Source organism: Heterodontus francisci, chromosome 11 (genome assembly GCF_036365525.1).
Source record: "Heterodontus francisci isolate sHetFra1 chromosome 11, sHetFra1.hap1, whole genome shotgun sequence".
In the NCBI taxonomy this organism is placed as follows: domain Eukaryota; kingdom Metazoa; phylum Chordata; class Chondrichthyes; order Heterodontiformes; family Heterodontidae; genus Heterodontus; species Heterodontus francisci.
Genome location: NC_090381.1, coordinates 121097795 through 121111146, shown reverse-complemented (window position 1 = coordinate 121111146; position 13352 = coordinate 121097795). Strand labels below are relative to the sequence as shown.

At 40.8% G+C, this 13352-nt stretch overlaps 1 protein-coding gene across 10 annotated transcripts in view; it reads right to left on the bottom strand.

Annotated features, from left to right (window-relative positions):
• The window catches only part of masp1 (MBL associated serine protease 1), a 354556-nt gene that overhangs the window by 237535 nt on the left and 103669 nt on the right, over positions 1–13352 (bottom strand). Inside the window, exon 7 of one of the 10 annotated variants that reach the window (XM_068042865.1) lies at positions 7725–12778. The exons of the other annotated variants lie outside the window; for them this stretch is intronic. Coding sequence (XP_067898966.1) covers positions 12711–12778 — 68 coding nt within the window. The 3' untranslated portion in view covers positions 7725–12710. Of the gene's footprint in view, positions 1–7724; positions 12779–13352 lie in introns of those variants that run through there. 10 annotated transcript variants of the gene reach the window in all.

Genomic DNA, 13352 nt, shown 5'->3' with positions numbered 1-13352 from the left:
GTGCAATCATCAGCGAACATCCCCACTTCTGACCATATAATGGAGGGAAGGTCATTGATGAAGCAGCTAAAGATTGTTGGGCCTAGGACACTACCCTGAGGAACTCCTGCAGTGATGTCCTGGGACAAAGATGATTGACCTCCAACGACTACAACATCATCCTTTGTGCTAGATATGACTCTGACCAATGGAGGGTTTTCTCCCGATTCCCATTGACTTCAATTTTGTTTGGGCTCCTTGATATCACAATTGGTCAAATGCTGCCTTGATATCAAGGGCAGTCACTCTCACCTCACCTCTTGAATTCCACTTTTTTGTCCATGTTTGGACCAAGGCTGTAGTGAGGTCAGGAGTCCAGTGCGCCTGGCCGAAACGGAACTGAGCATCGGTGAGATGGTTATTACTGTTTAAGTGGCGCTTGATAGCACGGTCAATGAGACCTTCCATCTCTTTTCTGATGATTCAGATGGGGTGTTAGTTGGCTGAAATAAATTTGTCCCCATTCCACCCCAGAGTGAGAATCTTCCTCACCCATCCCAGCCTTAGAATCCACTTCATGTATCCCACACTAAGAATCTTTCTTATCTATCCCAGAGTGAGAATCCTCCTCATCTCCTACTGCAGTATGAGAATCTTTGTCCTTCTTCGAACTGAGGAAGCTGTCCTATCTCGGGGAGCTGACTTAAGGTATATTATTATTTTACCTTTGGTGTGACTGATTTAGACTTGGAAATAGAAAAATCAAGGTCTGAACTAACTGAATTGCAGCAGTGTGAGTCTGTATCCTCCAGGAAATCTCCTCTGCCTTTGCTGCAGTGTCAGTTTAAGTATTGTCAAGATTCAGGTTACATTCAGCTATTGGGTTTGCAACTGTTATAATGTAAATGCATTATGAAACTGGTGGCTAGTGCTGTACATGGACTGACACCAAATAAGCCCAGGATCACTACAAACAAATAATAGAACCTCAAAATAGAGATGTCTACATTGGTGATGCACAACTGAAGTGCCAATCTTTAACCCATTCTACCACCAAGTCACCATTCATGCATCTTTGTAACATACAAACACACAAATTAGGAGTAGGCCACTCAGCCCCTCGAGCTTGCTCCACCATTCAACAAGATCATGGCTGATCTGAATGTAACCTCAACTCCACATTCCCGCCTACCCCGGATAACCTTCCATCCCCTTGCTTATCAAGAATGTATCTGCCTCTGCCTCCACTGTCTATTGAGGAAGAGAGTTTCAAAGACTTACGACCCTCGAAGAGAATTTTTTTCCCTGCATCTCTGTCTTAAATTGGTGACCCCTTATTTTTAGACAGTGACCCTTAGGTCTAGATTCTCCCACAAGGGGAAACATCCTTTCCACATCCACCCTGTCAAGAACCCTCAGGATCTTATATGTTTCAATCATGTCCCTTCTTACTCTCCTAAACTCCAGCTGATACAAGCCTAGCCTGTCCAACCTTTCCTCATAAGACAGCCTGCCCATTCCAGCTATTAGTCTAGTAAACCTTCTCTGAACTGCTTCAAATGCATTTACATCCTTCTTTAAATGAGATCAGTACTGTACACAATACTCCAGATGTGGTCTCACCAATGCCCTGTATAGCTGAAGCATAACCTCCCTACTTTTGTATTCAATTCCCCTCGCAATAAACAATAACATTCTATTAACTTTCCTAATTACATGCTGTACCTGCATACTAACCTTTTGCAATTCATGCACTAGGGCACCCAGATCCCTCTGCATCTCAGAGCTCTGCAATCTCTCACCATTTAGATAATATGATTTTTTGTATTATTCCTGCCAAAACGGACAATTTCACATTTTCCAATATTATACTCCATTTGCCAGATCTTTGCCCACTCACTTAACCTATTGACATACCTTTGTACCCTCCTTATGTCCTCTTCACAACTTACTTTCCAACCTATCTTTGCATCATCAGCAAATTTAGCTTTGGTCCCTTCATGCAAGTCATTTATATAAATTGTAAAAAGTTGAGGCTCCAGCACTGATCCCTGTGGCACACCACTTGTTACATCTTGCCAACCAGAATGACCCATTTATGCCTACTCTCTTTCCTGTTAGCTAGCCAATCTTCTATCCATGCAAATATGTTACCCCCTACACCATGAGCTTTTATTTTCGGCAATAACCTTTGATGTGGCACCTTATCAAATGCCTTCTGGAAATCTAAGTACAATACATCCACCGGCTCCCCTTTATCCACAGCACATGTAACTCCCTCAAAGAACTCCATTAAATTGGTTAGACATGATTTCCCTTTCACAAAACCATATTGACTCTGCCTGATTACCTTGATTTTCTTCTAAGTGCCCTGCTATAATGTCTTTAATAATCGCTTCTAACATTTTCCCTAAGACAGATGTTAAGCTAACTGGTCTATAGTTTCCTCCTTTCTGTCTTCCTCACTTTTTGAATAGAGGAGTTGCATTGGCTATTTTCCAATCTAATGGAACCTTTCCTGGATCTAGGGAATTTTGGAAAATTTAAACCAACGCATCAACTATCTCAATAAAAGCAAATACTGCAGATGCTGGAAATCTGAAATATAAACAAAAAGTGCTGGAAAATACTCAGCAGGTCTGGCAGCATCTGTGGAGAGAGAAGCAAAGTTAATGTTTCAGGTCAGTGACCTTTAATTATCTCACTAGCCACTTCTTTTAAGACCCTTGGATGAAGTTCTTCAGCACCCAGAGAATTGTCAGCTCGCAGCTCCAACAATTGTTCAGTACCACTTCCTGAGTTCCTCCCTCCCTTCCATTTCCTGATTTACAGCAATTTCTGGGATGTTACTTGTATCCTCTTTGGTGAAGACCGATGCCAAATACCTGTTCAATTCATCTGCCATCTCCTCATTTTCCCTTATTAATTCCCCAGACTCACTTTCTATAGGACCAACACTCACTTTGTTAACTCTTTTCTTTTTTAAATATAAGGTCATAAGAACTAGGAGCAGGAGTAGGCAATTCAGCCCCTCGAGCCTGCTCTGCCATTCAATACGATCACGGCTGATCTCATCTCGGCCTCAACTCAAATTTCCTGCCCGTTCTCCATAACCCTTCAACCCTTTACTAAACTAAAATCTGTCTATCTCCTTCTTAAATGTACTCAATGTCCCGGCATCCACCGCACTCTGGGGTAGTGAATTCCACAGACTATCGACCCTTTGAGAGAAGTAATTTCTCCTCATCTCTGTTTTAAATCTGCTACCCCTTATCCTAAAACTATGACCTCTCGTTCTAGATTGCCCAACAAGAGGAAACATCCTCTCTATGTCTACTTTGTCAATCCCCTTAATCATCTTATATACCTCAATTTGATCTCCTCTCATTCTTCTAAACTCCAGAGAGTAAAGGCCTAAACTGCTCAATCTCTCTTCATAAGACAAACCCCTCATCTCTGGAATCAATCTAGTGAACCTCCTCTGAACTGCCTCCAATGTAACTACATCCTTTCTCAAGTAAGGGGACCAAGACTGTACGCAATACTCCAGGTGGGGTCTCACTAATGCCTTGTACAGTTACAGCAACACTTCCCTACATTTATATTCTATTCCTTTAACAATAAATGCCAAAATTCTATTTGCCTTCTTTATTACCTGCTGTACCTGCAAACTAGTTTTCTGCGATTCATGCACAAGGACACCCAGATCCCTCTGCACCGAAGCACTCTGAAGTTTCTCTCCATTTAGATAATAATTTGCCTTTCAATTCTTCCGACCAAAATGGATAACCTCACGCTTATCCACGTTAAACTCCATCTGCCAAATTTTGGCTCATTCACCTAACCTATCCATATCCATTTGTAAATTTCTCATTTCTTTATTGCAACTTACTATCCCACCTATTTTAGTGTCATCTGCAAATTTGGTTATAGTACCTTCTATCCCTGCATCCAAGTCATTAATATAGATTGTAAATAGTTGGGACCCAAGGACCGAACGCTGTGGCATCCCACTAGTTACATCTTGCCAACCAGAAAAACACCCATTTCTCCTGACTCTCTATTTTCTGTTGGTTAGCTAATCCTCTATCCAAGCCAATAAATTGCCCCTAATCCCACGTGATCTTACTTTGTGTATTAACATTTTGTGCGGCACCTTATCAAATGCCTTCTGGAAGTCCAGATATACTACATTTACAGGATCCCCATTATCCACTTTGCTTGTTACAGCTTCGAAGAACTCTAGCAAATTAGTCAAACATGATTTACCCTTCATAAAACCATGCTGACTCTGATGGATTGCTAAATGTCCTGTTATTACTTCCTAAATAATGGATTCTAACAATTTCCCAATGACAGATGTTAAACTAACTAGTCTATAGTTTCCAACTTTCTGCCTCCTCACTTTTTGAATAAGGACGTTATATTAGCTTTTTTCCAATCCACTGGAACCTTTCCCGCATCCGGGGAATTTTGGAATATTATAACCAATGGATCCACTATCTCCGCTGCCACTTCAAGACCCTAGGATGTAGGCCATCAGGCCTTGGGGACTTGTCTGCCTTCAATCCCAATAGTTTGCTCAGTACTTTTTCCCTAGTGATGAGGATTGTTCTAAGTTCCTCTCTTTCTATAACCTCTGCATTTCCTGTTACTATTGGGATGGTACTAGTGTTCTCCACTGTAAAAACTGAGGCAAAATACTGATTTAGTGTCTCCACCATTTCTGTGTTCCCCTCTATTAACTTCCCTGTCTCATCCTCCAAAGGACCAACATTCACTTTAGCTACTCTCTTACCTTTTATATACTTATAGAAGCTTTTGTTATCCGTTTTTATATTTTGCGCTAGTTTTCTTTCATAATTTACCTTTGCTCTTTTTACTACTTTTTTAGTAACCCTTTGTTGATCTTTAAAAGTTTCCCAATCTTCCAGCCTGCCACTGGCCTTTGCAATATGGTATGCCTTAGTTTTTGTCTTTATGTTATCCTTAACTTCCTTGCTTAGCCATGGATGTTTTGTCCCCCTCTTAGAATCTTTCTATAGAAACTCTTACTGTCTTTATATTTCTAGCTAGCTTTCTCTCGTAGTTTAATTTTTCCCTCCTTATTAATCTTTTACTCATTCTTTGCTGCTTTTTATATTCTGTCCAATCTTCTGACTTGCCACCCACCTTTGCACAATTATATGCTTTTTCGTTAAGTTTGATACTATCTTTAACTTTTTTTAGTTAATCATGGATGGTGGGTCCTCCACTTGGAATTTTTCTTTCTCGTTGGAATGTATCTATTCTGTGTATTCTGAAATATCCCCTTAAATGTCTGCCACTGCATCTTTATTGACCTATCCCTTAACTTAATTTGCCAGTTCACTTTAGCTAGCTCTGCTTTAATGCCCTCATAATTGCACTTATTTCAGTTTAAAATACTAGTCTTAGACCCACTCTTCTCTCCCTCAAACTGCATGTAAAATTCAATCATATTATGATCGCTGCTACCTAGGGGCACCTTCACTAATGAGGTCATTAATTAATCCTATCTTGTTGCACAATACCAGGTCTAGTATAGCCTGCTCCCTGGTTGGCTCCAGAACGTGCTGTTCGAAGAAACTATCCCGAAAACATTCTCTGAACTCCTCATCTTGGCAACCTTTTCCCATCTGATTTTTCAGTCTATATGTAGATTAAAATCCCCAATGATTATCACCGTACCTTTCTGACATGATTTCTTCCTTTAAACCCCTTCCTACCATGTTGTTACTGTTAGGTGGCCGGTACACCACTCCTACAAGTGACTTCTTGCCTTTATCATTTTTCATCGCGACCCAAACCGCTTCCATATCCTGGTTTCCTGAACTTAGGTCATCCCTCTCTATTGTGCTAATACCATCATTAATTAACAGAGCCATCCCTCCACCTTTTTCTAGCTTTCTGTCCTTCCTAAATTTCATGTACCCTTTAATTATTAAAGAAAATAGTGATTATTCATAGAATTTATAGCATAGGAGGACATTTCACTGCTCAAGCTCTGAAAAAACCTTGCGATTTAGGTCCATCCCTTCCAAACTTTCCCCATCTCTTTTCCATTATTTTTTTCCAATACTTTTCCACTTCCCTCTTAAAAATGAATTGTTGAGCTTTTTAAAATAATTCAGCAGCATTCTTCACATATTTTTGAACTTGTCATCTTACTTCCACATCGGAACAGGAGTAGGCCAATCAGCACCTTGAACCTGTCCCAGCATTCAATGAGATCATTGCTGATCTGAGATCAAACTCACTTGTCCCATTTCCCCTCATGGAGTTGTCAAGGGCCCAAAATTTTAAAGAGAATGCAGTCATGATTAATTACCTTGCAGAAAAAAAATCAATGTTTCCTGAAGTTGTCAATCAATAGGCAGCATGGAGCGCAAATTAATCAGATACTGACTTTGGGTGCAGAGGGACTGATAGGGCCAATTATACAATAATGAGGTGCAGGATCTAGATTGAACAGGACTGAGGGTCTGAATGCTTGTTCCTTGCTTTTGATATTCTTAGAATTTTACTTTTTGTATTTGCAAAAGGAAAAATAGATAACATCTGTGACCAAATTTATCTAATCAAAAAGGGAATTTAATCAAAGTCACCAGAGACATTAGTATAACAGAAATATCTCATCAAACTATCAATACAAGGAATATCATAATTATCATTTTCATCATCATTGACATCACCAACTTTAATATCAAAATCATCAATTTCATCATCTTCAACATCAATATTTTCAACAATGCACAAAAGGCCACTAAATAAGGTTGAGTCCTGTGGGATTGGGAAACAGATTTTGGGTTGGATGAGGGCCTGCTTGTTTCCTCATAGACAGAAAGCAATCATTCGTCTTGGTAACTCTGCATGGAGACAGATTACTATGGGATGTTTACATTGTGTGCAGGACACCATCCTTAGCCAGTACATAGGAAGTCCGACAAAAGGGGAAATCACTGCTGGATCCAGCAATTAGAAATGAACCACAGCAGATAAGAGAAGTAAGCATAGGGGATCATCTAGGCAATAGCATCACAATATATTGAGATTTAAGATAATGGTCCAGAAATTGCTGGAAAAATAATGGTGAATTAATGGCGCTCAGCATTATTAGTTTGTAAAAAATCCAGCAATTTGCAGTGAAGAGGAGATAACAAGTTTTGATTCGCCACAAATTGCTGGACGATTTGCACTGTTAGCCTTAACAAAACCAAAAGTAAATAGCAATCTCGCCATGAGTCTCCCCACTGAAATTCATTGCATTCATTGCAGAATAATTTCACTTTAGCCATTTAGGCCTGATAATTCATACGCTGAGGACCCTGCTAATGTGGTGATGTATTGTCCTGACATGACCACAACATTGGAGGCCCAGGAAGTGAACAATGAAGCTGTGGAGTCTCATTGCAGCATGTCATGAATTGTTCTGATAAGTTTTTTAAAATGTTTTTTCCATCTTGGCAGTATATTTGTGCCAGTTTTTCCATTCAAACTCTTGAGTGTTGGAGGGGAACAATTTTCAGGATGGATAATAAAAACAAGAAATGCTGCAAATACTCAGCAGGTCTGGCAGCATCTGTGGAGAGAGAAGCAGAGTTAACGTTTCGGGTCAGTGACACTTCTTCAAAACGAAGTTCTAGCTCACTGACCCGAAACGTTAACTCTGCTTCTCTCTCCACAGATGCTGCCAGACCTGCTGAGTATTTGCAGTATTTTGTGTTTTTATTTCAGATTTCCAACATCTGCAGTATTTTGCTTTTATATTCAGGATGTCTAGCTGTTTTGATGCTCGGAAATGCAAATTAGATAGATTTCTTTTGGAAAATAATTTTGTGATAAAGTACAAGAATAATTTCAGATGTGACGTGTGGTGAGTGTAACATATTTAAGAGGAAGAGGGTTAAGGTGAGCAATTCTTTTGTGGCACAGTGAGTGGTCAGGGTCTGGAACGAGAGTGAGGCAGATTCAATCAAGGCATTCAAAAAGGAATTGGATAAGCAATTGGAGAAAAAGATTTCAGGGCAAAGGCGGGAGTGTAAAACTAGCTAAATAACTCTTGCAGAGAGCTGGCATGGGCACAAGGGGATGAATGGCCTCCTTCTGTGCTGTAACCATTCTATGATTCTAGAACCATAGAACCGTAGAAAAATTAAATTCTAAATTGACCTTAGTCCTTTTTCGTCCAACAATTCCTACGTTCCTATCAAAGTAGTACCATTGTTCCTGAACATTATGGATGGGGTTGCTGGTTTCATATTTCATAGTTAAGAATTTTTATACACTGTCATTTAAATGACCTGCTAGTGATCATTAAAGAGGCAGCATGGCATTTTGGCAGCTGCACTTGTCCTAATTAATTGGCCTCTCCCAGTGATCAACTGAGTAGGAATAAACTAGTCATTCAAGTGTTACTTAAAGAGATATTCATTTCATGATCACTGCTGCCAAGAGAACCTTGGAAACACATCAGGGGACTTTCTTGGACACTTCACCAGCACTTTATCAACATTTATTTCACAAATTCTCACAGGACCTCACCTATAAAGAGTGAGTACTCTGCTACTCCACCTTATAGGAGTCACCAGGAGAAAGGTCCTCCTTGGTCATGGGCATCTTGCTAGGAGCCCCCTTTGTCTGCAGGACGACATGAGCCCGGCAGAGCAGCACCAGCTACTGCAGGAGAGAGGAGGGGAAGGGAGACAGGAGGCTGAGGGGGACAGGAGGGCGAGAGGGACTCCGTTCCACCCTGTGGGTGCAGGACGTCCCTGCTCCTCTAGACCTCCTCCACCAGGACCTCAGTGCTGCGTCTGAGAGTCTGTGTGCCCTCTCCCTCGGTCCCTGAGCCATCCTGGAATCTGCTGTTGTGAGTCTGTGGAAGTGGGTGTGAGGAGCCACATCAACTACTCCAGGAAAACTGCATCTAATCAGCACTGAGGGTTAAAACTGCCACTGGCTGGTTCAGGCAAATCGTCCAGGTAAATTCAAACGATGGTAACCACCAATTAGGACCACAATTACATACTGAAACCAGACATTCAAACAGGTGTATCTTATTAACCCAATTAGCATATATTTTCACCAAAATAACCTGCATTAACTTCTCAAGGACAAATACAGCAATTCCCAATGACTTCCTCCACAATTTGTACTTTGTAATATTTTTATTACTTTCCCTTTTTGTAATCTTTCTTCACTCTTAAACCATTCTCTTTCACTTTCGATATCTAAGTTGACTCTAATTCAGCCCATTTCCCGCTCATTGTTCTCTCTGGATCTTTCTCTATTTTATTTTCATTGGTTCAGGAGAGCGACCATTGGGAACTACTTTCCTGAGGTCCCAGATGTGATGTTGACATCAATACCCCCATTATTCATTTGCATTTCCAGAAATGTTGCTGGGTCAAAATCCTGGAACTCCCTTCCTAACAGCACTGTGGATGTACCTACCCCACATGGACTGCAGCGGTTCAAGAAGGCAGCTCACCACCACCTTCTCAAGGGCAATTAGGGATGGGAAATAAATGCTGGCCTGGCCAGTGACACCCACATCCACTGAATGAATAAAAAAAAATTTGCAGTGCAAATATCACGTGATTTGAAGGATGAGGTAAAAAAGTTTAATCACATTGTCCCATTCCAGGAAGTTCTGGCCCATTGATTGAGAAAGGCAAAAGACAAAGACCAAAGTAATAGATTACAAAAAAGTTGATTGTGAGAGGTTGAGGATGGAACTAGGGAAAATAAACAAGAAAAGAATCATTGACAGAGATAAGAGCAGCAGTGGGAAATATTTAAACATTCAGGAAAAATATATTTTGTTAAAAATCAAGGATATCAAGTCATTTAAGATAGAAAAGGGGGAGATAATTGATAAACTAATCAAACTTAGAGGGGACAAACACTCTTGTCCAGATGGATGGTATCTGTGCATATTAAAAGAAGTTACAGAAGAGATAGCAGAGGCACTATTACACAGCTACAAAAATTCATTAGCAAAGGGAATAGTTCCAGAGGACTGGTGAACACCTAATGTGATTCCATATTTAAAAAGGGAGATAGAACAGTCCAGGGAACGATAGACTAATTAGGTTAATGTTGGTGATAGGAAAGATAATAAAATCCTTACTCAAAGATGTAATAGAAAAACATCTATAAACTGAAAATATAATAAAGAGCAGTCAGCATGGATTCCAAAGAGGAAGGTCATGCTCGACCAAACTTAGTGAATTATTTGAGGAAGTAACAGAAAGAGTAAATGAGGGTAATGTAATAGATGTAATGCATTTGAAATTCCAAAAGGCCATTGGTAAAGTACTGCATAGTAGACTCAAGACTAAGGTCAGAGTTTGTGGAGTTAGGGGACAAGTAGCAGAATGGATAGCAAGCTGGCTACAGATAGAAAACAGAGCAGGGGCTAAAGGTAGTTACTCAGATTGCATAAAGTAGGATGTGGTGTTCCACAAAGATTGGTGCTGGGTCCACTGTCCACTATTTACATAAATCTTTTGAAATCAGAAGCACAATATCAAAATTTGTAGATGATATCAAATTGGGAGATATAGCTAATACAGAGGAGGACAAAATACAGGTCGGCATTTTGAAAAACGTGCAGAATGGGAGTGTAATTGGCAAATGATAAGTGGGAGTTGGTACAGGTTGGTAGGAAGAATAAGGAGGCCACATACTCTTTGGAAAATAAGAGTCTAAATGGGATAGAGGAACACAGGGATCTGGGGATACAGATCCACAAAACTCCAACAGTATTGACACAGGTTAACAAAGTCATAAAAATTAGAAACAAAACATTGGGGTCCATTTAGGAACAGAGGAGGCCATTCAGCCCCTCAAGCCTGTTCTGCCATTCAACGAGATCATGGCTGATGTGCATCTTAACTTCATTTACCTGCTTTGGCTCTGCAAACCCTTGCCTAACAGTTTTGAAATTTACAATTGACCCCAGCATTCAAAGCTTTTTGGGGAATAGAGTTCCTGATTTCCACTCCCCTTTCTGTGAGGAAGTGCTTCCTGACATCACCCCTGAACAGCCTGGCTCGCATTTGAAGGTTATGCCCCCTTGGTCTGGACTCTCCCACCAAAGGAAATAGTTTCTCTCAACTTACTTTATCAACTTCTTTAATCATCTTAAACACCTCGATCAGATCACCCTTAATCGTCTATACTCGAGAGAATACGAGCCTAGTCTGTGCAACCTGTCCTCATAATTTAACCCTTTTAGCTCCAGTATCATTCTGTTGAATCTGCACTGCACCCGCTTCCAAGGCCAATATATCCTTCCTGAGGTACAGTGCCCAGAACTGAATGCAGTTCCTCCGCTGGGGTCGAACCAGACCCTGTACAGCTGTAACATCATTTCCAGCTTCCTTGAGATAAAGGCCAACATTCCATTGCTTTTTAATTATTGTTGTACCTGTCCACTAGCTTTCACAGTGCTTACCGAGGAACCCAGTTTGTGTGAGGTGCAGGGCAGGGGGTGGATTGTGGAGGTTGCCTTTTTAATTATTGTTGTACCTGTCCACTAGCTTTTAATGGTTTCAGGAGGTAAAAATTCAAAAGCAGAGAAATAATGTTAAACTGAAACAGAATTTTGGTTAGACCACACTTCAGTCCATGTGGGAGAATACAATAGGATATACTGATTGGGTGAGCTGAAATAAAGAAGCAGGACGTTCATGTGGAGCACAATCACCAGCAGCGTGTTGGGCCGAATGGCCTGTTTCTGTGCTGTACCTTCCACGTAATGGAAACCCACACTGATCAATGTTTGAGCCATTACTCTTCATCTTTATCTGGATCTCGATGAAGGAATCAGGGGATCTGTCTGCGAGTTCACGGAGGATACAAACATATGTGTGGATGTAAGAATCTTCAGTGAGAAAAATAGATTACAGGCAGATCTGGATGTGATCAGAGAATGGGTTCATATCTGACAGATATTTATTAATTGAGATAAATGTAGTGTAATGTACCTGGGTTGGGGGCAACAGCTGGAGAGGGGCATGGGCATTAGAATTCAGGAATCACTGAAGGTCCACCTCAGTCCTGTGAGGTTAGCACAGATGTATTGCCAATTCTGTCTCTGTGCAAGGCCTTTCTTGGGCTTCATCTAAATACTATCCATTTTTGGTCCCCTCTCATGCTGGGTCCTAGAGAAGGTTTTAACGGCCCTTGGTTACCAGGATAGGTTTATGGAACTAGGGCTTTCTAATCTAAAAAGACACAGACTTTGAGGATATTTGATTGAGGCTGCCTGACAGTGTGGCGGAGGCAGGTTCAATTGAAGCATTCAAAAGGGAATTGGACAGTTATATGAAAAGGAAGAATGTGCAGGGTTACGGGGAGAAGGCAGGGAATGGAACTGAGGGAGTTGCTCATTCAGAGAGCCAGTGCAGTCATGATGGGCCGAATGGCCTCCTTCTAGCTGTAACAATTCTGTGATTCTGTGAAAATAATGAAAGGATTAGATTTGTTCCGTGAGGATAATCCAGATAGGTTCAGGAAGATCAGAGGACACGAGTATACATTACACAAGCGTAGAACAAGGTTAGATGTTAGAAGGTACTTGATTGTGATGGATTGTTGCCGACTGGAATAAGTTTCTGGCTCATGCAGTTAGTGCAGATTCCCTGCAATCATTGAAAAGCAGCTGGATGAGTTCCTGTAATGGTAAGTGAGGACGTATCTCCCAGTCACTGTGATCTCCTGGAGCTCCTTTGATTCCCTTCAGGATCAGGAAGGAATTTCCCAGAATGTTTTCCTAAATTACCAACATCAACATCACTGACATCATCACCAATATTATCATCAACTTCAACATTGATAACAGCATCATTATCACTGACACATTCACCAAAATCACCATCGAAAATCATTCAAATCAACTGAACACGTCCACTTCAACACTGGACAAAGAGAATATTCTGCACACAGTTATAATCCTCATCACCAACAACAGCTACTAAATATTCTGCACCTTTCAGATAATAAACGTACTGAGACACTTGAAAAGGATTGAACAATGATCTGTAAGAACTAAGAGTGAAATGCAAGAGTTGGTTGAAGAGACGAAGGGGAAGATGTAAAAAGAAATTTGTGAGGAGACTGCTTAGAGCGTGTCAGAGCACGATGTGATCAGTGCAGGAAGGAGGGAGGATAGAATTAGGAATGAATAAGCCAGTCAGAAACATTAAAAGTGTGGGTTAAGATAAAGCTCTGGAGAGGATTGGAGAATAAAGTGAGAGTGCAGAGGAATTGGAAAACGAGGAAGTGGCTTCTGAAGTTGAAATGTTGTGTCAGGCATTGGGAATGTGTCAGAGAGAGGCCGTGACTGG